At 38.9% G+C, this 24,108-nt stretch overlaps 1 protein-coding gene across 1 annotated transcript in view; it reads left to right on the top strand.

Annotated features, from left to right (window-relative positions):
- The first annotated feature begins 4,265 nt into the window (after window positions 1-4,265).
- Window positions 4,266-24,108, top strand: part of NRP2 (neuropilin 2) — a 159,256-nt gene continuing 139,413 nt past the window's right edge. Inside the window, exons 1-4 of the mRNA XM_029284702.1 lie at window positions 4,266-4,284; window positions 7,743-7,929; window positions 8,539-8,582; window positions 11,100-11,277. Coding sequence (XP_029140535.1) covers window positions 4,266-4,284; window positions 7,743-7,929; window positions 8,539-8,582; window positions 11,100-11,277 — 428 coding nt within the window. The remainder of the gene's footprint in view (window positions 4,285-7,742; window positions 7,930-8,538; window positions 8,583-11,099; window positions 11,278-24,108) is intronic.

The following is a 24,108-nucleotide window of genomic DNA, read 5'->3' as shown; positions in this document are numbered from 1 at the left end:
CAGGGATGTTGGTCCAGGTAGTTGCCAAGAGTCGAAAACTAACTTGAAGCCACCCCTTCAAACCATACATTCATTCATGCTCGTTTGAATAATATATTCTAAGCCGGACATGTCAAACAGAAGGCCTGCAGGTCAGATCCAGCCCACGAAGGGCCCAGATTTAGCCTGTGGGGATGTCCTGGAGACAGCAAGGGACTGGCCCCTGCTGCCCTGCCCCTGCCCCAGCCCAGCCCAGCCCAGCTGGGCAATCCCCCGGGAGCTCAAGGGCTGGGCCAGGTGCCCGCTGCCCAGGGCCCCAGGCAGCCTGTGCTGCCATCCCGGAGGACCCCACGCGGTCCAAGAGGGTTGGCGAGGCTCCTCCAGTGGATCAGGCCTTGGCACCCACCCTGATTCCAACTCCTCCATGGAGACTCCTGGATCCTCCCCAGCCCCCCCTGCTCCCCCATGTGCCCCCCCCAAAATGAGCGACGTTGAGCTGGCTATGCCTACCCCAGCCACACCCACCCAGTCAGTTGTAACCACTTGGCCACACTCACCCCAGCCATGCCCACCTGACCTCCCGAGGGCAACTACAATGCTGATGCAGCCCTCAATGAAATCGAATTTGACACCCCTGTTCTAAGCGGACTAACAGAGGAAGGGTCCTATGCATAACCATGCAGATGTAATCCTGAAAATAAAATGAAGAGTTTTTGCTATAGGAGAAAATTCCCAGAGCATTTTTATGGCTTACTGTGTTATGCACACAATGGACCCTTGTCTGAAAATCCCTCTAGGCAGCCCCAAATATGCTATAAAATACTTTTAAGGTTATTACTGCTGGAAAACTTTGGGCAAGGTCTTCTAATGATATGGTAAACCATGAGAAAACCACAAACTGCAGTTTCCAAGTTGCAAGCTTATGGGTGAAGCAGTTGTGTACATATGTGCTCATGTGCAAGCCTGATTGATTGAAGAGTTCTATCATTTTATTTCTTAAAGAAGCTAGGACTGAAAGACATGCTTGCAGTTGTGCTCTTAAAACCATATTTGCCTATTTGATTTTTTTTCAAGATACTTATGTAATGGCAAGAACTGCTAGAATAGAATAGAATAGAATAGAATAGAATAGAATAGAATAGAATAGAATAGAATAGAATAGTACAGTACAGTACAGTACAGTACAGTACAGTACAGTACAGTACAGTACAGAACAGAACAGAACAGAACAGAATAGAATAGAACTGGAAGGAACCTTGGAGATCTTCTTGTCCAGCCTCCTGCTCAAGCAGGAGAACCTATACCATCTCAGACAGGTGATTGTCTAGTCTCTTCTTAAAAATCTTCAGTGATGGAGTGCCCACAATTTCTGGAGGCAAGCTGGTTGATTGTCCTCACTGTTGGGAAGTTTCTCCTTAATTCCAGGTTGCTTCTCTCTTTGATCAGTTTCCAACCATTGTTTCTTGTCCTTCCCTCTGGTGCTCTGGTGAACAAAGTGACCCCCTCTTCCTTGTGGCAGCCCCTCAGATACTGGAATACTGCTATCATGTCTCCCCTATTTCTTCTTTTCTTTAGACTAGCCAAACCCAAGTCCTGCAGCCGTTCTTCGTATGTTTTAGTCCCCAGGCCTTTGATCATCTTAGTTGCTCTTCTCTGATTTTTTTCCAAACTCTCAACATCTTTTTTGTGATATGGTGACCAAAATTGGCTGCAATATTCCAGGTATGGTCTTACTAGGGTTTTATAAAGCAGTATTAATACTTCGTGTGATCTTGATTTTATGCCTCTGTTATACAACCCAGAATTATATTAGCTTTTTTGGTTGCTGCTGCACACTGCTGACTCATAGGTAAGTGATTGTCCACTAGGACTCCAAGGTCCCTCTCACAGTTTCTGTTTTTAAGCCAGGTCTCACCCAATCTGTACCTGTACTTTTGATTTTTCCTGCCTAAGTGTAAGATTTTGCTTTTCTCCACATTGAAACTCATTTTGTTGGATAGGGCCCATTGTTCAAGTTTGTCTAGATCTTTTTGGATCCTAAGTTTGTCTTCTGGGGTGTTGGCTACTCCTGTCAGTTTGGTGTCCTCTGCAAATTTGATGAGTTCCCCTTCAATTCTCTCATCTAAGTCATTGATGAAGATATTGAAGAGTACTGGGCCTAAGACGGAGCCTTGTGGTACCCCACTGCTTACTTCTCTCCATGTGGAGAGAATGTCTTGTATCATGTAACAGCTGTAGCATACAAATTCAAATTGTGCAAATGGTTCACATTGTTCACATTGTCTATGAAGGTCACAGGTGATGATGGCCAGTCTTTGCTTAGCCTGCTTTACTGAGTTGTTATGACAAAACAAAAGGTGGTGATGATAAGCTGAAGAGGAGATAGCATTTTTACCACTCTGAGGTACTTGGAGGAAGGTTAGGACATCCGTGTTATAAATGAATCCTTCCAAACACAGTGGAGGAAAACATCCATCAAATCTTTGCAAGATTGAGACCTGAAATACATAAGAATATGAATGTTTTAAAATGGTCCTCCTTTTTATCTTTGCTTAAGAAAGAGAGATTGAATCTTATTTCTTTCTCATGAATGTTCACAGGAAAAATAGAGCCATATGTTGAGATTTCAGGAGTTCATTACTCACGGCTGTCTTGCAGTATAAAGTGGATATATTATAGCCCAACCCTCTTGGCCTTAGGAAGTGGTCAAATGACCACATTCTTGGGCTGATGGATTGTTCTTCTCCTTTGCTTAAGCCCAGATGTGGCATTTATGAGGTGGTCTCATGACAAGGGGAAGTCGTTTTGAATAAAAACAGAATCCTAGTTCAGATTGCAGAGAAAGAAAACCTCCTATCATGAGCGTGACTGCATCTCTAGCATGAAATTTAGTTAAACATCTGTCTGGGGGAATACTGAAGGCTTTATTAGCGATGTGGGTAGGATTTCCAGTTGGTAATGAAAAATTGAATTCTTAGATGTATTTACTTGCATTGTGATTTGCTTGCAAAAAGCCCATGGCCTACAGATGTAGCACATTTACAAATGTTTGTGGTGTTATTGTTGATTTGATTTGGAATCTCTTATAATCTACTCTGCATATAAATTAAACCAGCAAAATGCATCTCTTACAAATAACCTTTGCCATCAAGCTGAAAGGTCAATTTTTTCTACCTAATGAGTGGATTCTGTCTTAGATGTCATTCTTTGATAGATTACTTTCATAAGCACTGTTGTTAAATCAGAAGATGTCAAATTTACATTATTCAATCCTTGTTCGTGCCTCTAGGCTACAATTCTCTACTGGGATTTTGTCTTCTGATCTTTAGACTATTTCTGGCTCTGATACTTCTAAAGGACAGTGTAGAAAGACCCCCAGTTCCCAAATCATGTCATAGTGTGAGCTTCCTTAGAAACAAGATAAATGTTTGGTTATGTTGTAGTCAGAATCAGGGTGAGATTCAATCACCATGAGGTTTCTATAGTATGAACAAATGCTGGTTGTTGAAATCAACCTTTTTCAAGATTCATCTTTGTTTATTTGATACATTCATATTTTGCTTTTTTTCCCCACCATGGGCCTCAAAAACAGCAGAACAGGGTAGCTTCAGCAAAGAAGTTTCATATGTGACCCAATGCAGCATCTTAAACATAATCATTGTGATATGTGTTTTTGTAAAATACAGTTTGTTTCTATGTTAGGCTTTGTGTAACCCTCTAGAGTGGCTATTATTAATCTAAAAATATGGAATACATATATACCCAGAATGCTTAACCAACCACGGCTTCAGTGCACTTTCATTGATTGCTATAATGGATTTCTGCCTATAAATACTATCTAGATATGCCAACGATTGTGGTCTGATGTCTGTTTGTTAAGACATGTGAAAGGCAAATGGATGCCTCTGTGCTTGGCAGAAGAGTGCTTAGAACCTTGCAGGTTTCAGATGGATCAGAGGAATCCTACCTAGAGCACACTTTCATGCCTGCATGGCTTCGGGGCTTTGCTAAAGACATTTATGATTCATGGAGAGGGAGTGGAAGAGCGCCTTTATGGGATGGTGCTGATTATTTTTCAGCTTCACTGAGGATTGAGATTGTTCAGCACTTTTTCTAAAGGTGCTCAACCTTCACCGAATGGAGTCCTTAGTATACTATAAATGGACACATGCGCTGAGGTGGAAAGCTGCCTTCGGGAAATCTTCCCTCTTTACTGAATTGTGATGAGCAGAAAATCTTTTTTCTTCAAAGAAAAAAGCAGGAGCTGAGTGTGAACCTGAGTGAGCATGGCATTTGGAAAAAAAGGTAAATAAGGCTTTCAGCTTATAGGATTGGAGCTCTGGCAGCTTAGGAAGACAGCTGTCTGGCTTTTTCCTTTTTTTGCAACCCAAAGTTGAGTTTATTGTTGAAGTACCAGGAGCTCCTCAGATAATTTCTAGAAAGAGAGGGAGACTTGGTGAGAGGCACACGTGCCGGTAACTCTGCTCCTTTGGTGATCTGTGCAATTTTGCGAGGCTGAGCAAGGAAGCACCTGTGGTTTTCAGCTCCAGCATTACCCACCGTCAGTCTTCAATGGCAACAGTGTTAGACGCATTGAACCTTAAATCCCACTTGGTTTTTTTGTACAGTCTGCCTTCCTTTGCAATAATAACAATTCCACTTTAATCGAGTCACTTTACATCTCCAATTACTATTTAAAGGGAAACTGCAAGACCCAGGAGAAAATTCTGTTTGAATATTTAATAATAGATTCTGTGCAGAAATATTTTGCTTATGTACATTAGTAGCATATTTTCACCAGTATGGGTCTGTTCTCTCTTTCCCCCCATCCTGGCCCCAGCTCATATGTTTAATTAAGAAATATACTAAGGATGTGCAAGATCTCCTGTGATGTTAATATGAACTAGAGTTTGTTTATGTAATTCTAAAAGCTTAGTGTTGTAACAATAGTGTTATAACTTTGGAGATTGCTATGCCTGGAGGAAATTTTTTAGATATTTCTTTCAGAATGGTAACAAACTACTCAATGTGTGTGCGTGTGTGTGTGTGTGTGTGTGTGTTTTATGATATCCAAAATGGTTTTTGTTTGTCTCAAGGTTCATTGGAGTTTATGCATATTGACCAGAGTTTTATACAAATCTGTTTTACCTGTACACCCCAACATCTGCTTGGGGATATGCATATTGATTAGAAAACACACAAAATGTTGTTCAGATACTTGTATTCTGCATGTATAAGTTGCATGGAAAATATGCAGATTTTCCCCTTCATGAACAGATGACATGTTTATGAAGCACGGTGAATAGGCAGAATATGGGGTAATTATGCTTGCTATTGAGAATGCCCCTCCTTGTTCCATCATTTCCTCTTTTGTCCCTTATTTAGACCTTGATAAATGCAATATTTTGGGTTTTTTCCTAATAAATGCAGTACTTCATTTTATTCCTCTCTCCCCCAACACTTTTGCTTTTATTGTGCATGATTACTCCAGATAAAGGTTTTTTGAACAAAATAATTTTAAGAGTGCATTGTGTTTGTAAATATAACTATCAAACAAAGTTTTCTAAGATCCAGGTTTCATGCAGTTTCCTCCTAATTTCTGGCAACCTCTGTTTACTTTTTTTTTACATAGGTACATAGTTTGAAAAATGACTATAGGTTTCTTTTCTTTCCATATTCTGTCAAATAAAGTGGCTTCACATTTCAAGATAACATGCAAAGGGAACTATAAAACTGCACATGAATTTCTGTTACTTTTCCATTTTTAAAAATTGTTTAACAGCATGTGGGAATCTTGAATGCAATTCATGTGGTTGAATGTGAAGGGTTGATGAGATATGGAAGTCATAAAAGTTTTCTTTGCTTACTTTGTCTGTGTTCCAGGCAAAATAAAATGTGTCCCTTGAATGCTTTTGTTGGAAGAGTTTGAACTTGTGCAAATGATGCATGGCTGTTTTTATGAGGAGGGTGTAAAAGTGTGCAGAGGACCGGCAGAATAAATTCTGTACACACATGTCCATCTATCACGTTAACTGAAAAATAACTGTAGTTTGCATACATAAAATCTACATGCCATACATACATGTGCCTGGATTCCAAGAAAAGAGAAGAAATTTTAAAATGAGCTGTGGGTTTATATAAATGTTTTTGTGTTGACAAAATTCTCTCCATGGAGCAAAACCAGATGTTTTTAGATATCCTTACCTCTTAAATGGTTTTTTGTGATTTTTTTCTGGATACCGGTTTTTTTTTCCAAAAGTGGAAAGTCACATAGAATTATTTGGATGAGGTTTGTAGAAGGAAACGTATTGAAACAATCAGCATGTTTCAGAACAAAGCAGTTCACATATGTGGGTGTATGTGTGTATGTGCAGGCATACACACAAGTCAAGAATGTTCTGCCAATTTGTTAATAAGGGCTTTACTTGAAAAGTATTGTAGGTTTCTCTATAAACTATTTCTATATAATAATAATAATTGATACAATGAACATTCAGTAGAAAAGTAACCTCACAAAATAATTGTATGCAAAATTAGAAAATAGGAACAATTACATTTTGAAATACATGAATGGTGCGTTTTTGTTGAACTTGTATTCTCTGATGTCAAAATGAGTTTTAAAAAATACTATGAAAGGAAGATTTTCAAGAAAATGAAATATAAAAACCAAAAAAGTAGGTTCCTACACTAGAAGATTCTATTCACAGCTAGGATCTGGATGCAACCTATGAAAAGGTGAAAAATTTCAGACTCCAAAGCGGGATTACCTAGCAAATTAAAACTTAAAACCTTCACTGCTACATAGCTAACTGCTAGCTGAGCACAGCATTGGTTCTGATAAAATACGTTCTGTGGTTCTACAGGACTTTAAAAGAATCTGCCAGGGATTATTAGTAAGCCAGATTATTGTCTTCACAGAAGACTTGCTCTCTAAGAGTGTAAAAAAAAGGCCTAGATGGCAAATTTTGAGAATTTTGGTTCTGGGTCAAGACCCAGGATTAAAAGGTTTTGTTAAACATTATATTTTTTTTAGCTCAGATAATACCAGAAATTTAACTTGTGTGAGTCTCCTCCAGCAGACTGAGAGGGAAGGTAGATATTGTGAAAGAGGAAAATAGTCCTTTGTGGAACAGGAGGTGGCAAGTTGCTTGTTTAGAAGACAGAGACAACCTGTGGAGAAGTCGTTTCCTGTTGTCACCAGTCCTCGTTGCTGGTTTTGGACAAAGCAGATAGTCTTATCCTTCTTGGGAAGGGGAAAACCATTCTTGCAGAGAATAGTTTTTCCTGGCCGGGTGAGGACGTGTTTTTTTTTTTTAATCAGATCAAGTGGAGGGGCTTGGTCTCCACCTTTGCTTTCTCTCAATAAGTCTCTGTGCTCTGGGTGCTAATCCCCAGGTTTGGAGGAGCTAAACTGGAGAGAACTGAAGAAGGAAAGCCAGGATGCCTCCCACCTTTTGCAAAAAAGTGACCTCCTTGTTGTACTCATTGGACAGCGCGGAGTGGTGACAGAAAATACAATTTGCTTATTTGGAACCCTGGGAAGATCGGGTAGCTCTTGGGCAGAAATGGGATTATTTGTGAGTCACTCATTATCTCTGCTAATACAACCAGCATGGTAGAAATGGTGTTATTGTTAATCCCTGCTGGAAAGCACCAGGCTCCCCCTGTGTATTGGCACCAAATGTAGGATTACGCATACCTGTTACAGACTGTGGCCCAATTTTCTTAGGCGATTCAGTTATCAGGTCTGAACTCTTAACTAGATTCAGAAACGCAACAAATTGAAAAAGGCAAGCACACAAAACAGTTTGTGGTGAGCGAGTTCTTTGCTTGGCCTCCTGTGTTTGGACCTTCAGTGGTAATCATTCAACCAGAGTGGGAAATAGAGGGAAATGAATACCTCTTGGGAAGAAGGCCCCTGTCCTTCTACCCAGAGGTAGCTGCTGAAAAGTAATATATAATTCACAAGGCCATGCTGTTTCATGCAGATGGTGACATTCAAGCATGACTGACAGTAGAGAAGTAAAACCTCTGAAGCCTATTTAACTTACTTCATTCTGTTCTCTTTCCTGTGGTGTCCTGAAATTCTAAACATTCACAATTTCCCAAAATGGAAAACTACAGCCACTGTATAATTTTATATTGTGTTTGTAGTAGTTTCTAATTTCAGCCTTTTGCTTATGTATCTATGCAGCTGAGGCAACATTTCCCCTGTCTTTTTCTTCCCCAATTTATCTGAAGGACCATGAGGTCATCCAGTGCATTTCAGTAATCAGACGTTTGTATAAGCAAGAGTATTATTTTCACTGGATTACATTCATAGGGTGGAGTGTGGGGAATACACCAGTAGCTTTTTGGTGTTCCTTGATTTAAGGAGTTTTCTTACTCCTCTGCATCATGTGTCTGTAGAATAAAAGCATCCCCAGAGGCTAGAAGAAGGGGGAGGCGTGTTCAGGAGATCTCTTTATTATGAAAGGCCTCCTGTTTGCCTCAAGGTTTTCACCAGCACCAAAGACCTCCTTTTAATGCTGTTTGTGTGCCCCTCTCCATGCTATTTAGGCTGGATACCCTTAAGAGTCCCACTCCCAACATGAAGCAGCATGGTAAAGCAGGCAAAATTCTTCTGGTTGTCCATGGCTGTCCCAGTTAAATTAGTAACTGTTAGCACTGCACCAGTAGAAAACCTCTTGCCAAATGTTGGCCGCTATTAACTTGAGTCCAAGGAACTCACATCGCTTTGGATCCTGATGGCTAACATTTTGTTCCGTAAAGCAGGTTAGAAAAATAGGCAGAGGACTAGACTGGGCGTAGTGCAAGAAGGAGAAACTAAAGCTGCTTCTTTGGTTTGGCTAAGCCTGATTGTGGGGCAAGGACATATTGTTTAGGAGGACATGGCTGTCCTGCCCACTATATTTTCTCACATTAAAATGTTCTGCTGTCATTGGATATTTCCAAATATGTGCAGGGGCAGCTGCTAGAAACAATACACGTGCAGTCACACTGCTCAAAAGTATTTGTTTTATTATCTGTTTCCAGCTGTGGTCATATCTGAACCAAAGCTGTAATTCAAAGAGATAGAGCTATTTCATGTCATTCTTGGGTGAGTCTGCACTTTTCCTGCTTTCATTATTTCCCAGTTCCTTCTAGGAAATTGCTTGAGGCATGCAGAGAGGGACAGTCCCCTTAGGCTGCCCTGAGGGGACATCATCTGGGAGTGGCAATGAACTGCTGTGCAGTTTTGTCCCTTTTGATGGACACAGTAAAAATAAAAACGGTGTGTGCTGTACAGCCATATTGAAATGTTGAGATTCTTTAGTATGCATTTAGTTGTGTGTATGATGCAGATTTCCCCCCTAAGCCAGTAATGAAATAATAAATCAGATTTGTGGCATTTGTAAGATGAAATGTTTTCTTGAAGATTAAATCACCCTCCTGGGTCCATTGTTACATAACTAAGGGTTGAAAGTGCTTTCCTCGCTCAAGATATAATTGTTACCAGGCTATTTGTGGGCCAGTACCACAAAAACCTCCACTGCTGATTATTGCAGTCTTTAATTCCAACTGCTTAGCCTGCCATGAGAAGTTGAAGGAGACAGGGAGGAGATGAGGGCAAAGCCAGGAAAGAAAGACATGCAGAAAGGACGCAAAGTAGGGTGTGGATGTGCGGTTTTGTGGTTGTAACGGAAAGAAGAAATGCTAAGATGTAATCTGAAAGCTATTCCTTGCTATGCCAGAGACTTTATGTGTGGGCCTTACGTGGGACACGTAGGCCTTTTTGAATGCCAGGCGTTGCTGTTGGACAGGGTGGATACTTTTCTTGTAGAAGGGCATGCTCATGAGACTCTATGGCTATCTAACTACCTTGTAAAAGGCCAAAGATGGCTTAGTAATTTTTTTATTGCTTCTCCCTCACTTTAGGTTGGAGAGTCAACATTTAGGCAGATGAACTATTTTAGACTACAGGTGATTTATTCCTCAGAAAGGGCCTTGGTGCTTCTGCTGCTCCTAGATTGAAAAAAAAAACCCTGTTAAAATCAGATTTGATAGTCATAGTCTACTTGCCTTAGAGTGCTATTGTTATGTTAAAATGTTAAAGTAGGACTGGAGAAGTCTGGTTGGAATTTCTTCTTGGTGAAATTCCCATGTTGTATGATCTTGGGCCAGATTTTATTCTCTTTTTGGTTTCAGCTAAATTAAGAATAGTTGAAAGAGACCATGAAAAAAGTCCTGGGCAGGAAAGGTGGGATAAACATGTAAATAAATAAAATAAACACCATTGCTTAAAAAAACAAAAAGAATATAACTATTTTCTACTTGTGAATTTCAAGACGGGTTTTAGACTCTGGGCACATTCAAAAGCCAAGGTGTTATTGAATCTTGCCGCGGATCCCTGAAATGCCTTTCCTCACTCCTATCTGACATGGTAATTATGAAGGGAGGGAGAACAGTTGGCTGTTCTCTCCTAAGAAGACTTTCTCAAGATAAGTGACAGCCAAGCACTGAAGCACAGTGATCACTATTATGCAAGATTTATCCAAATGTCCTGAATTGTGTAACTCAGAAATAGAGGACCTATTGCTGAGGAAAGGCATTGCCAGGGACAAGGAAGGAAAAGAAGATGACAGTTAATTTTTGCATTGTACATTGAATGCATGATGGTCTGTTGGACTACAGTCATTCCAGTTTCAAATTATGTATTTTCCTCTTTTATCAAAGGCAGGATTATTAAATTGGAATCTCCCTGTGATTCCTGTTAGACTAACCATATGGAAGAAAGGAAGGAATTGGAGGCACTTCCATTTATTTCCAGATAATCTGATTTCTGTTTTAAGTGTTCAAAAAAAAAAAAAAGAATTTTTGTAGAAGGACCCATTTATAGCTGCTCTGTTTTCCTGGACTGTTTAAGATGTGACTGTATTGCTATTTGAGATTGGTATTATTGTGCATAGTAAGTCTAAATATCCACAATCAGTTGACTATAGTAAAACAAATGGAAAACGCAAAACCACAACAACATAATTCAATCATCATGTACCAGAAAAAATATATTAAAGACTATCACCAGTGTCACTTGCTGCCTTTATTTTAGATTTTGGATATTTTTATCTGTTTGTTTGTAGCTCAGCCATGCGGGGGCCGCTTGAATTCCAAAGATGCTGGCTACATCACTTCACCCGGCTATCCACAAGACTACCCTTCCCATCAGAACTGTGAGTGGATCATTTACGCCCCAGAACCCAACCAGAAGATCACTCTCAACTTCAACCCTCACTTTGAAATCGAGAAACATGATTGCAAGTAAGAAGTTCTTTTGTTTGTTTCCTACTGCCCTTGTCTTTGACTTAGGGAAAGAAATCTTGTCTGTTCCTCCCGATTCTTGGCCTCTCTTTACTCCTACTGTATGATTAGTGTAATATCTTTATAAAAACTGATACTGTGATTGGAGGAATTTAGATAGTGTGGATGAATGGGAGGTTGAAACTCTGAAGCTGAAATTGATGGTGCCATTCTGCAAAGTTGCATGTAATATATCACACTTGGAATGTAGCTATTAAGCCAAAATTTCTGATAAGCTATTAGTATATCTTATACTGCATGCATGAGCACACAATAAAGCTCTTGTTTCTATTCTTTGCAACATTGCAATAAAGCACAGAATCAGGGAGTTATGGGGAATGTGTGGAATCATATTCTGATGCCTGACATGGCCATCCATGGTTGTCAAGGTCTTTTTTTCTGTCTTACTGAACATTTCGTAACTGCCTAAACAGATCTGAATTGCCAGTATTATCAGTTTACCTATATTTGGTCATCCATCAGAGGTAGGAAAGGAAAAGCTACTTTTTTTTAAAGATGCAGGAATAAGAGTTCAATCAGAATCAGGGTCATGGTTTGGTTAGGAGTCTTTGTGTTGTTGTTTTTTTAAAATAGGAGCAAATCTATTCGTAACATATTTAGAATCATACTAGGCAATCCATGCCCAGTTAGGTCACCGTTTCAAAAGATATTCTGTTACCTAAAGAGAGAAACAGAATGACCCCAGGCGGGCAAAAAAGCAGTGGGAGCAGGGGCAACTTTTGAATTCCTGCCCCTTTCCCCAATGATTTTGCGTGTGGGAAGCTGGCAGGGAACATCACAAATCACTCCTCCTCCTCTTCAGCTGACCGGTGGAACTGCTTGCCACTTTGCTGGGGGGGAGGGGAAACAAAGAGAGCAACAGATTGCAAGGAAAGGTAATTTAGAGATTAGTTTTTGAAAATTGCAAGGTGTGCTGGCATCCAATTCATAAGACAATAAAGCACAGCAATTGAAGCTTGGGTAATGTAGCTTTTGGTCATGAGCAAGTCCTGCATTTACCTGTTTGATAGCATTTAACATAATTGGTTCTGTTGTTCCAGTACAGCCAATTCCCATTGGTGGATACTTAGGTGGTTTTGTATAATAAAAAGACTAAAGAAAAAAGGGTTTGTTTTTTTTTATAGCATGACGATGGCAATTTCTTTTTTTACTCAAAAAGGCAACAATTGGATTTCTAGTAATTGTCCAGTTACAAATCTTTAAAAAATATATTGATGGCAAGTGCCGCTTCTCTTGCAGTGGAGAAAAAAGCAGATTTCCTAACCTTTCCAAAAAGAACTATAGTTCTTCGGCAGCTTGTCGCCTAGGTTTGATTATTTGTGTGCTCTACGTTCTTCATAAGTAGAGAAGTGTTTGCTCCCTGCCTTCAAAAATCAGACAGATTCTACAGCACTTGGTGAATTGCAAAGCCAGGAAGCTAGATGTCCAAGAAAAACAATTAGCAGCTAGTAAGAAATAATTAACCGCTTCAGTGAGCACCATTAAAAGCATGAATTAATGAGGTAGCCCCTTGGGTTTTATAGCTCTGTTTGAATGTCTGTGGCCTAAAGGCTGTCTAAAATATTTTGCTTTTCTTGAACGTCTAGATCTGATCCTACAGTCTTTTCATGTGGTTTTAAGTCCTACTTATTTCTGAGGGGTGGATAAATTGAGGCAGTTGATGAGCTGGTTGATACAGCAATTTGATTTTTCCTAAATAATAAATAATTTCCCCTGTAGGTGGGGAGAAATGCTGGGTTCACATTTTAATGTAAACCTAGTTAATTGATGCTTCGGTACTATTTTAATTGTGTTAAAATGTAATTATTCTTTGACATTCATATATCTTTAATGAAAATTCACTCAGCTGTGCACAAAATGCTTTCTGATTAGGGACATTTCTTGTGAAACACATATAGTAGGGGAAATGTGCCTAATCTTTGTTAAGTTTTACATTTAAAATAAGAAACTGGAAAAATAAGAACAGAGAGAAATTAAATTTATTCCTAAGAAAAAATAGTGTAAATTCATATAATTGACATAGCTTGAAATTGCTTGTTTAGATCCTCGTTGGTACACGTTTAAACTGGTCAGTTCATTTTGGAGTGAAATTGTTTTTATCATCTTGGCGGATATCCAAGATTGGTTTTGTTGGATCTCTCAATATCTTTTAATATTTTTTAATATTGATAATTTTATAGTCCTTGTTTTCTCTAGGACTTGGAGCGACTTACAAGGACATCTGCCATCATCTTAAATGAAAACAGTTAGGGATCCCTCTGCATGAAGGAAATAACAAGCTTAGTTCAGACTTTATACTTCATCATGGTTTGTTCTAAGTATAGCTTTCAAGCTAAGCTGCAAAGATTTAGAACTGTTTTCTGTTTTTGCTGTCTACCTGGTTAGCTGTATTTTGGTAAATTGGAGTGGAGCCACCACTATCCCATATTGCGGCTTCTTGTGAATTAGAAAATAGTGTTTCTTCTTCAAGTATTTTTTTTAAGTTGGAAGAAATGGGGGAGGTGTATGCATGCTGCTGTATCCACCCTCCTTGGGGATAAGGTCATCATGCCTGTTTGCTGATCCCTCTCCCCCCCCCCAAGTGCCCTCCTGTCTCCTGGCGGACCAGTTAATTACTATTATTTTGCCCAGAAAGGGAAGCGTCACTGACTCTTTTGCAAATCATCAACTATGTGAAGGCCAATTGTGGTGCAGTATAGAATGGGAGCCACTCTGTGTGGCAGTTCTGGGCTAAAGGCTTCTGGCGATAGAGTAATGGCTTATGATTACCTTGCTAATTTATTTATCTCACCAAACAACAGTCTAATTGGACAAACAAACTCATTTTTATCTGCAACTACATCTTCTGGTTTATTGGCTGGTCCCAAATTATGGCCTTCTTGTATTCTCAGCTGAATGTATGAAACATATCAAAATAGTAAGGGCAGGTTTGAAGGGGGGTTGTATTTCCATTGGCTTGAATATCAGCAAACCCCCCTGTGTGACTCCTAATCCAGCAGATTAGTATCACATGGAGAGGTTTGGTCCTGGTCCAATTAATATGACTGTCCCTCCCATTCAATCCTCCAGCTGAATAGACAAGAGGTTGGAGAGCTAAAGGAACAGATCTTTACTCTGCTTTCATTTCTGTTCACTGCTGACTCCCTGTACAGATTCTCCCTAAGAAAAATTAAAGTTTAATATGATAAAATTTAGGGTCCAAAATAAAGCATTCATTCTCCGTGGGAATCCAGGAACTGTAATAGCAGTTGAGTTATAATCAGCCAGATGCCTTGTTCCATATTTAAAGGAAAAATATATGCTTGTCCTACAGGAGAGTTGGCTTAAATGCTTAGAATAAAAGAATTTGCAGCAGTGTACTCATGGGGAGAATGACATATCTATTTTATATCAATAACATTTTATCCTGGGAGGCAATCCTCTAATTTATTATTCTTGCAATGTCACTTCTTCTCATAATGTCTGTGTGTATGTGTGTGAGAGAGACGAGACAGGAAGACACATTGCTGCCAAGGCAATAACCCATTAGCCATTTTAAAATAATTAATCATGGGAGAGGCGTAGTCCGGCATTGGAGAAAGGAAACACACACCCTAAATGTAAATCAGCATGCAAAGAAAAAGAAAAAAAAAGCTCTGAGTGCATGAAATAGTAGAGAAATATTTTGGAAAATATGGCATTTTTATTGTTATTTGAGAATTTCTTAAACAGTCTTTCAAAATAAACTTTATAAGAGAATTGAAGCAATTGTGATAACAAAAGGTACAGTACAAGTGTATAATTTATCAGTGGCCAGATTTTCACTAAGGCTCTTTAATCCACTTATTGGGAGGATTAAATCCACACCAAACATTACAGAGCCTCTCTACTTCTAAGCAGGCTTGCAGTGATAAATTCTGATCTTGGAAAGTACAACACTCACTTGTGCAGAATAATTTAAACAACAATTCTTACTGCCTAACAGCAGCTGCTATTTTATCATATAATTGGTTGAAATTTTGCTTATACATTAATAATAGGACGTCCTGCATTAGGACTGTAATATAATTCTGTGTAATTTGCATAATGTCCCAACATAGTCAACTTAATCTTTCACAAATAAATAATCACAAATTTGTTGTGGTTAGGCCTTTAAAAGCCCTCCATGATTTCAATTAATTTTTAAAACATATTTTTAGGCACTTTTCCTGAAAGTGCCTGCTATTTCTTTCTCTTTGCCTTCATGCATTGAAACGTCATTACACCCCCAATGATGCCATGTATAGATTATCAATGCAAAATAGGGCTGCACAGCGCTTTCCAGTTCTTGGTTAATCTTTGCCTTGGAATGGCCCTTCTAGCACCCGCACTTCTCAAAGTATGTAAACGAAAAACACGAAAAAGCAAGTAGTCAGAACAGAAGTAAAATTGTTTTAATTTAATTCTAATTAAGTTAGTTAAAATGGTTCATATGCCTGTTTCTGAATATTTTCTTCCTTTGATCACATGAATAGAATTTGAGAAAAATTATGGGAGAGCTCCAAATCTCCAGGGTCCTCAGTTTACATCAGACATGTCAAACTCGTGACATCATGTGACGTCGTGCAACGTATTAGGACAGTTTTGCCATTGCTGGCAATGGGGTGGGCACGGCTTCTGGATGACGTGTCCGGCCTGTGGGCTGGCAGTTTGACACCCCTGGTTTACATCATAGCTTTTAATCAAAGCAATCCTTTACTCTCTAGAGTTTATCAAAGTGTTGTCCAGAGAACCTTAGGGTTTCATGAGAACTGGACAGACTTCAGGCAAAAAAGAAAGAAAGGTTCACTAAAAAGCAGCCAACTGTCTACCACTTCAGTATTGGGTCTTGATCAAAGATTCTGGGGAAGGGAGATTTACCAAGATGATGAAAGGTCTGGGAACCCACTGTTGAAAGGGTCTGTTAATGGATCTGGATATGTTTAACTTACAGAAAAGATGAATAAAGCCACAACGTATGGTAGTGGTCTGAAAGATGTTCCCAGAGAAAAAGGAGTGGAATCATACTCTGCTGGCCCACACAGAACCAGTGGGTTAAAACAAAAAAAGAAGCTGATTTAAGCTACATGTCTAGAAGATGTGTAGAAGTGGAACAGCCTGCCACATTAAAGAATGAATTCTCCTTCCTAGAGGTCTTCAAACAGAGACAGGATAGTCATCTGTCAGAGATGTTGTACTGGGGCCTGTTGGGCTTTAGGAGTCTGTGACAAGCCAGAATTTTTTGTTTCTATAATAATCAATGAAGCCATGGTGTAATTTTTTTGGACTTTCCAGTTGCTGCCAAGAATTCTGCTGAGCAGGGATCCCTGCAAGCTTTTCTATGCTGCTATAAAGGATTTGGTTATTCTCTATCTTGTCATGATGTTCTTTGTAGGGAGTTGGTGTAACGAACGTCTCCCTGTAGTTTTCAGTCCCCTGGTAAATTGATGCTAGGGAAACATCAAAACATAGCTTGGTAACTTTATGATGATATAGTCCTTTCCCATGATCCATGGCTGGCTGGGGTCATCCATGTGACTGCTTCAGGAGTTATGAATTAATAGCAGCAGCAACAACAGCCAGATGATACTGGAAAAATAGTATAAAAAAAGGAATATGTTCAAAAGCATTTTGCAGAAGATATTTCTTCCCAATGCCAATGACTAGTGAAAAATCAAAACCAGGATCTGACACCATTCTGCCTTCCTTAGCTTCAGATTTACTGATGCAATCATGGGCTTAAGAATTAAAAACAAAACAGAATTAAACCAAATGTACTACTCTGTTTCCCACATGAACCCTCTTTTGCTTATTTATATGGAGACCCATTCATTCATCCCAAAAGTCCATTTGGAAGAGGAGACTTAGGAAAATTAGGAAGAAGTCCCCTTACCTTTTCGCCTTCCTTACCATGAAAGGAATCATTTGGCACTATGAAAGCATCTTTGCCTGTCCCCCCCCCCCCCAGCTTTGTTTCTGCTTGAGGAAAAAGCACTTCAGTTTGGAAAGTATTTCCAACCCCAAGGAAATTGGCCTCTTTCCGTTATCAATGCCCTGTGTGTGCTGCGATAGGCACAGCCAGGATGTTAAATACTTGCAGGATGGGCACTTTTCTAAAATGAAGGTTGGAGGCTGAGCCGTCTTCTGTCCTGCTGCTCTTTAGAAGCATTGACACAGCAGCCAAGTGAAAGCAAAAGGGGAAATGGAAACAGAAGCACTGATTATAGAGGCATGCCAAACTATTTGGAAATAATGCTAGTAGCCCAAGTCCGCTTGCCATTTCTTACTCTCCATGCAGTGAGTGCAGCTGCTGTTTTCCCTCTTGCTCTTCTTCAAGTATCCATGCTGGGGGGGGGGGGTAGGTATCTGCTTTTTGAATTGAGAAGTTGCATCTTGTTCGAAAAGAACAGAGTGTTGTGCTCTTCTGTTATATTAGATTAAGCAAAGCTCCATGGCCTCGCCTGTGCCAAGGTTCATTTTTGATCTGGAAGGAAGACTTGAACTTGCTGAGGCTGAACACCCCCACCCCAGAGATCCCCTTGGTCACGTAGCTGGTCTGCCTTAGATTATCCATAATGGCTGCTTCTCATTTCTTTGACGCTGCCTAGGTTGGAAAATTTGACTCTGAAACCTCATCAGTATGTGAATCACTGCACGGAAGGCCTTCCTTTTTCGTTCACCCGCTCCCTCCCAACAGCATCTTTCAAGTTCAGGTTTCAGTTTGGAATCCATATGCATGTAATTCTCTTCCCCAGTCCCGTAGCCCTCCAGTTTCTGAATTAATGCTGCTGAAATATGTGTGTCGCTGCTCCACGCTGGGCTACTCGTCATGCGGAAGGATCGTATAGGGCATTCAGATGGCTTTTTGTTTCAAGTTGGTATCACGAATGTGGGCCAGTCTTTCTCCCACTGCAAAGATATTATTTCAAAGGAAGATTGATTAAAATCAGCCCAAAGAGTTTTCTCTGTCATTATTTAATTCTGTTCAATTGTGAGTAACCCAAGGGACATCCTGGTGTGGGTAGCTCTTGTGGCTTCATCAATGATAGCTTGCAGCCCCCTCTGGTGGGGACATGTCAGGGAGGGCATGCAGTTTTGTGAGACTTTGGCTCCTGCAGGGGAGACAGTGAGAGGGGGAGGGAGGGAGGGAGGGAGGGAGGGAGAGAGAGAGAGAGAGAGAGAGAGAGAGAGAGAGAGAGACTGAACTTGATAGAGTCACTGTGAAGTTGTCACCAGGTTTTTAAATTCTTAAATGTCTTCACCTTGAACTGAACTTCCTCTTTTGCTCTTGACTGACAAAATAGAATGCTGTGTGAAGGATTCACCCAGGGAAATCACACAAACCATTGCAGAATACGATGAATTCACCTTAAAAGGCCAGGACTGTGAGGCTTCAGAAAACTGGTTTTAAATGTAATCAACTCTAGATGTATTATGCATTGTTCCTTAAAATTGCTCTCTTGATCCTGAAAAATAGATCAAATGCCTCCAGAGTATATTAACAGCATTGATTTAAAATCCAAATTCTTGTTCTCTCATTTTGCTAACATTATTCCTTAATTATTCCAAAAGCGTTTAACACTTTTAGTTTTATAGGGGAAAGGCAGAATTTTACTAAAGAAGGTATTCTGCATCCTAAAGACAATCAAATGGAATATCAGCAGAACTGAATTAATGATAATAATTAATTAATTAAGTCATATGAGGGATTTAGGCTATTTTCCCAATCTAAGATCCTGCCTACTAGATTTCATTTTCATCTTAGAAAAGCATCATATAGCTCAGTGATGGCAAACCTTTTAGAGACCGAGTGCCCAAACTGCAATCCAAAACCCACTTATGTATCGCCAGGTGCCAAGTGGGTGTGGCCCACTCGGCGGGTGCAGCTACAGTGGGTGTGGCAGACTGGGTGGGTGTGGCCACTAGATGGGTGTGTCTGCAATAGTCATGGCAGATTGAGTGGGCATGGCCAGGGTGGGCATGGCCACCTTGATGTTGCTTACGGGGAGGGACACCTATGGGAGCTGGGCAGGGTTGAAGGAGATCCAGGGGGTCTCTGGCGGGTGGGATTGTGGGGTCCCCAATGGCGGCACCAGGCTGGCTGGTCTTAGGCCAGTGATGGTGAACTTTTAGAGACCACGTGTGCTGGGGCGATGGCGCGTGCCCACAGAGAGGGCTCCGCGTACCGCCTCTGGCACGCGTGCCATAGGTTCGCCACCACTGATATAGCTGAATAATCCAGAATAAAAAAATAACAATAAAACAAGATTCATAAAAAGACCATAAGGCCAACACCAAACACAGTGTTTCCTGATTGTGATCACAATTTAACAGCATTCAGCTATTTTAACTGAGAATAGAGAGGACTGATCTGCTATTAGAAATTAGCCTATCCCATAAGACTGCCCAGGCATTTAGTCAGGATGGGGGGTTCCTAGCTCAGGGTTCCAGATGATATAAAACAATACATGACCAGCTCTTAGGCTGATCTCTAGAAAAGCTTCAAGGGCCAAGCATTATAAAAGATGGAGATGAGATACCACAATAGATTAGATCATTGTCTGTCCCTTTTGTGTTATCAAGGGTGGACTGAGGCAGACAACCAGCCCCCAAGAAGCCAAAATTTCAGATAGCAAATTCTCATTTAGCCTTCCACAGAGGCAAAGCCAAGCTCCAAGCAAAGAATCAAGCTGGACATACACAACAGGGAGCGGGAAATATGATTCTCAAAAATTCAAAGTAAATTACATGTGAGAACAGAACTGTGTTCCAAGTAGCATACCATATGTCTAGAATAGGAAACAAATTATTTTGTTTCATCACCGCAGGGCTATCTTTGGGGGTGCAAGGTGAATAAGCTGCTCTAAGGGGAGCAAACAGCATGACATATTTTGGGCTTTGAATTAGGATAGATTGTAGGGGGGCGGACCAAAACTAAGCATGCAGATTCTAAATTTGAGTCAATAATTTACCTTTTTTGTTTTCAAACATTGTTCTGGAGTATGGGTTTATGGGAAAAAATATGCCACGCTTCATAGGATTGTTGGTAGGAAGACTTGGAGCTATTATGTTTCTGATCCCGATCTTATATCTCCGCTTAGGAATTGAATCACTAAGGTATCTATCTCAGATAAGCCAGAATATCTGAGCCAACATTTATGAAATTGGAACAGTAATACATTTGCAGGACTTTTGGTGAAAATGAACAGTGATGTTATGCAAACAAACACTACATTGTTGCTTGCCAATTTTATATAACAATTTACAGGGAAAGAAGAACATAAATTTTGATATATTTTTTTCTGCCTGTTTTGATATTGCCTCAGTGGAGGGAAGCAGAAGTGAAAATTATGAATCATTGAAATATAGTCCTGACTTGACTATATGCTCACCAAAATATCAGCTGATAATTATAATGATAGATCTAGCGTGAGAGTGTTGGCTGTACTTTTTTTTTCATAGGAACACAGTCTTGCAACCAGGCTTATTTCTATCAGCCATGGTCAAAGAGCAACTGAGGCAGCCATTACTTTTGGATAATTAATAGCATTGTGAAGATTGACAAATAAACAATACTTGCATAAATGCTTTTAAAAATAAATGCATCTCTATAAATTGGACAACTGATAGACATATAAACAAAGCAACTGCTTTCCCTCTTAAACTAAGATCTATAGTATCTTGTATGAGATCCAACTTCTTGTTTTATAATACGGGGTAGCACTCAGCGTGCTTCTCCTCCCTACTCTGCCTCTTCATCTTTCCCCACTAGAAAAAAATCAGCATTAAAAGGGGTAACTTTTAGTATACTGTGTAGTAAGAAACTGGAAAGGGTAGAATTTTATTCAGGAATCAAGTAACAATATGAAACTATTTGTTAAAAATTACACCACAGTTCTGCCATAATGTAATTTCGAATGCAGATGAAACCTAAATTGAAAAGATTTTTATTAATAGCCTGTTGGATAAAGAACATTTAGAACTTAATGTATAAAGTGAAAATAATTTATGCATAAAGAGACAGTTGAACCTCAGCCTTTCAATGAATTAAATACGTGTAGGAAGCACTTAAACTTCATTGACAGATACACAGTTGGCGCTATTACTAGAAAAAGAAAGAAAAACAGAGCAAATTACTATGCACAATAATACCAAAGAATGTAAAAAAAAAAAAAAGTCGGGATAGACTCTGTGAAAAATATTATGCAAGAAAATAAGGTAATGCAAAAAATAACCACCACCAGAATTCTTATGTTTTTATAGAATTTAAATCTTATGTTTATATAGAGGCTTGATAAAAGGAATACCTGAATAAATCTAGATCAAATTATATCAAATATTTATTCTGTCCAACAATAAATCCTTCAAAATCTCTAAGCTCAAACAATATGTAACTCTTAGTCCTATTGGCTTGGCAGCAGAATGCCATAACTATTTGTAATATTTTAATTCAACTACCATATTTTCAGTCAATGTTTAGAGATCTGACATATATCGGACTTTAGTAATTATACAAGAAAGATGAGTTTATATACAATGGATAAAGATTTTTCTAGGAAACATGTGTAAAGCTATTTTACTTTTAAATTAGGATTTTAATGTGTGATGCTTTGGGGCAAAATGTTGATTAACATAATTGATAATATTCATTATGACCAACCTGGCAGTATTGAGGCAGTATTAAAAGGGTCTTCTTCATGGTTAACAAGTAAAACAAGACAAAGAAAAATGTTGGATTGATGTTTATTCAGGCAGGAAAGAGCTTTCTGTACAGTTCATTTTAATGCACTGCAGAGTTTTGGAATAAATAAACTTTTCTAAAATTAGTTCTTTAGGAAAAATCTTTTACTTTCAAAGTGGCATTGATCAAGGTTATCTTTTGATCATATTGTTCACAGTCAATTTAAAAATCATTGAACTCCACTTTATGTTGGTTAAGTTTGAGGTGCCACTATTAAAATAAATGTATTTCATCAAATTTGAATTTGTTTGTTAGAACTGTAGAAATTATCAGTCGTGAACAGACTTGATATTGAGATTCTGGCACAACATGTTGTGTGCATGTGAAAGGGAAAAAAAATCAAGAGATATAACCTTGCAAAATCTAGAGACAGAGGAAGCACAACTTTCCAAATTTGTAACTATTATGATAGAAACTTAAAAAATGACATTATCGAGGTGAAGTGCTATATAATATCTTGGTTACAAATTAAGGTACATAACACAGCCATACTTTCCTCAAATATTTATATGGTTGCTGCTTTTAAATATAAACCAAGGATAGGACAGTTCTAACTCCAAGTGTCTTTTTGCTATTCTTCATCTGTATTCAGCTACGGTATGTAAAATATGAATATTCTTTCATTATAAATAATATGAAATTACAAACAAGGAGTCAAACCATTCAATTATTTGATTCCGATTGAACTATAACTGATGGTTTATGTTGGCTTTGGTTCAAGACAAAGGTTCAATGATCAATTGGTTTTCTTTGTTTTCATATGAGAATATTAACATGAAATATAAAGCATATAATTTCCATCAGTCATGGTGGGACTAATAGCTTTAATAGTTTTCCTGTCCCAATTTTAGATTCTGAAATAAATTCCTATTTCAAGCGTGTTCTTTGGTTTATTTTATATATGCTGTTTTTTCCCCCTGTTCAATTGTGTCTAATTTTCGAAGTCTGCCTGGACAAGTTGCTGTAGTTTTCTTGGCAGGATTTTTCGGAAGAGATTTGCCATTGCCTCCTTCCAATGCCCAAGAGAAAGTGACTGGCCCAAGGTCACCCAGGTCGCAAAAAGACACTTGGAGTTAGAACTGTCCTATCCTTAGTTTATATTTAAAAGCAGCAACCATATAAATATTTGAGGAACGTATGGCTGTGTTATGTAACTTAATGTGTAACCAAGATATTATATAGCACTTCACCTCAATAATGTCATTTTTTAAAGTTTCTACCATAATAGTTACAAATTTGGAAAGTTGTGCTTCCTCTGTCTCTAGATTTAGTTCAGAAAAAAACATTATGTAAGTCACATTCTTTTTTAAACATTCTTTAAAAAAAAAGTTCAATGATTCATATTATATATTTATTTTAATGCCAAGACCCAACACCTATTTGAGTCCATTAGTGATTCCGTGGTACATATAAGCTTGTTCAAACTAAGTCCGATATTACACCCTCCAGTACATCCTCTCTTCCTCTGGTAATAACCATTTTTCCACACTAAGCAAATACAATTCTTATTGTTGTTAGTAAATTTACAATTGCACATCAACATTTGTTACATTTTTTCTAATAATGTCAAGAATATCAGTTTAAAATATCTTTTCTAACCAAACCATATCTTAATTGCATTTGCACTCAATTTCCATTTATTTAGTCCATATCCTATTTTTGCTTTTTTCAATTTTTAATTTCTCATCCATGTTCAAAGTATCCCAACCATTTATATTTTCAAAACAAGTTATATTTGGGTAACCAAAAGCATCCCTTATTCAAAGTTCTTAGCATATTCTTATTTCCCTTTTCATACCAAGATATGATATTCTGATTACAAATCCTATCTATCTAGTTATAATCAGGGCTTTTTTTCAGCCGGAACGCGGCGGAACCGCGTTCCGGCACCTTTTTCCGGGCCGGCCGCACCGGAAATAGCCCCTCCCACACCGGAAATAGCCCCTCCCAAATTTTACTTGCATTCCTGTTCTCTAAAGGGGCGGTCCTAGGGTTTGATGAGGGCGTGGCCAGGTTTGAGTTCCGCCACCTTT

The sequence above is a fragment of the Protobothrops mucrosquamatus genome, unplaced genomic scaffold (genome assembly GCF_001527695.2).
Source record: "Protobothrops mucrosquamatus isolate PMUCROS unplaced genomic scaffold, P.Mucros_1.0 scaffold_9, whole genome shotgun sequence".
NCBI lineage: Eukaryota > Metazoa > Chordata > Lepidosauria > Squamata > Viperidae > Protobothrops > Protobothrops mucrosquamatus.
Note: the sequence above shows the minus strand (reverse complement) of the source record. Positions and strands in the feature narration are given on the sequence as shown.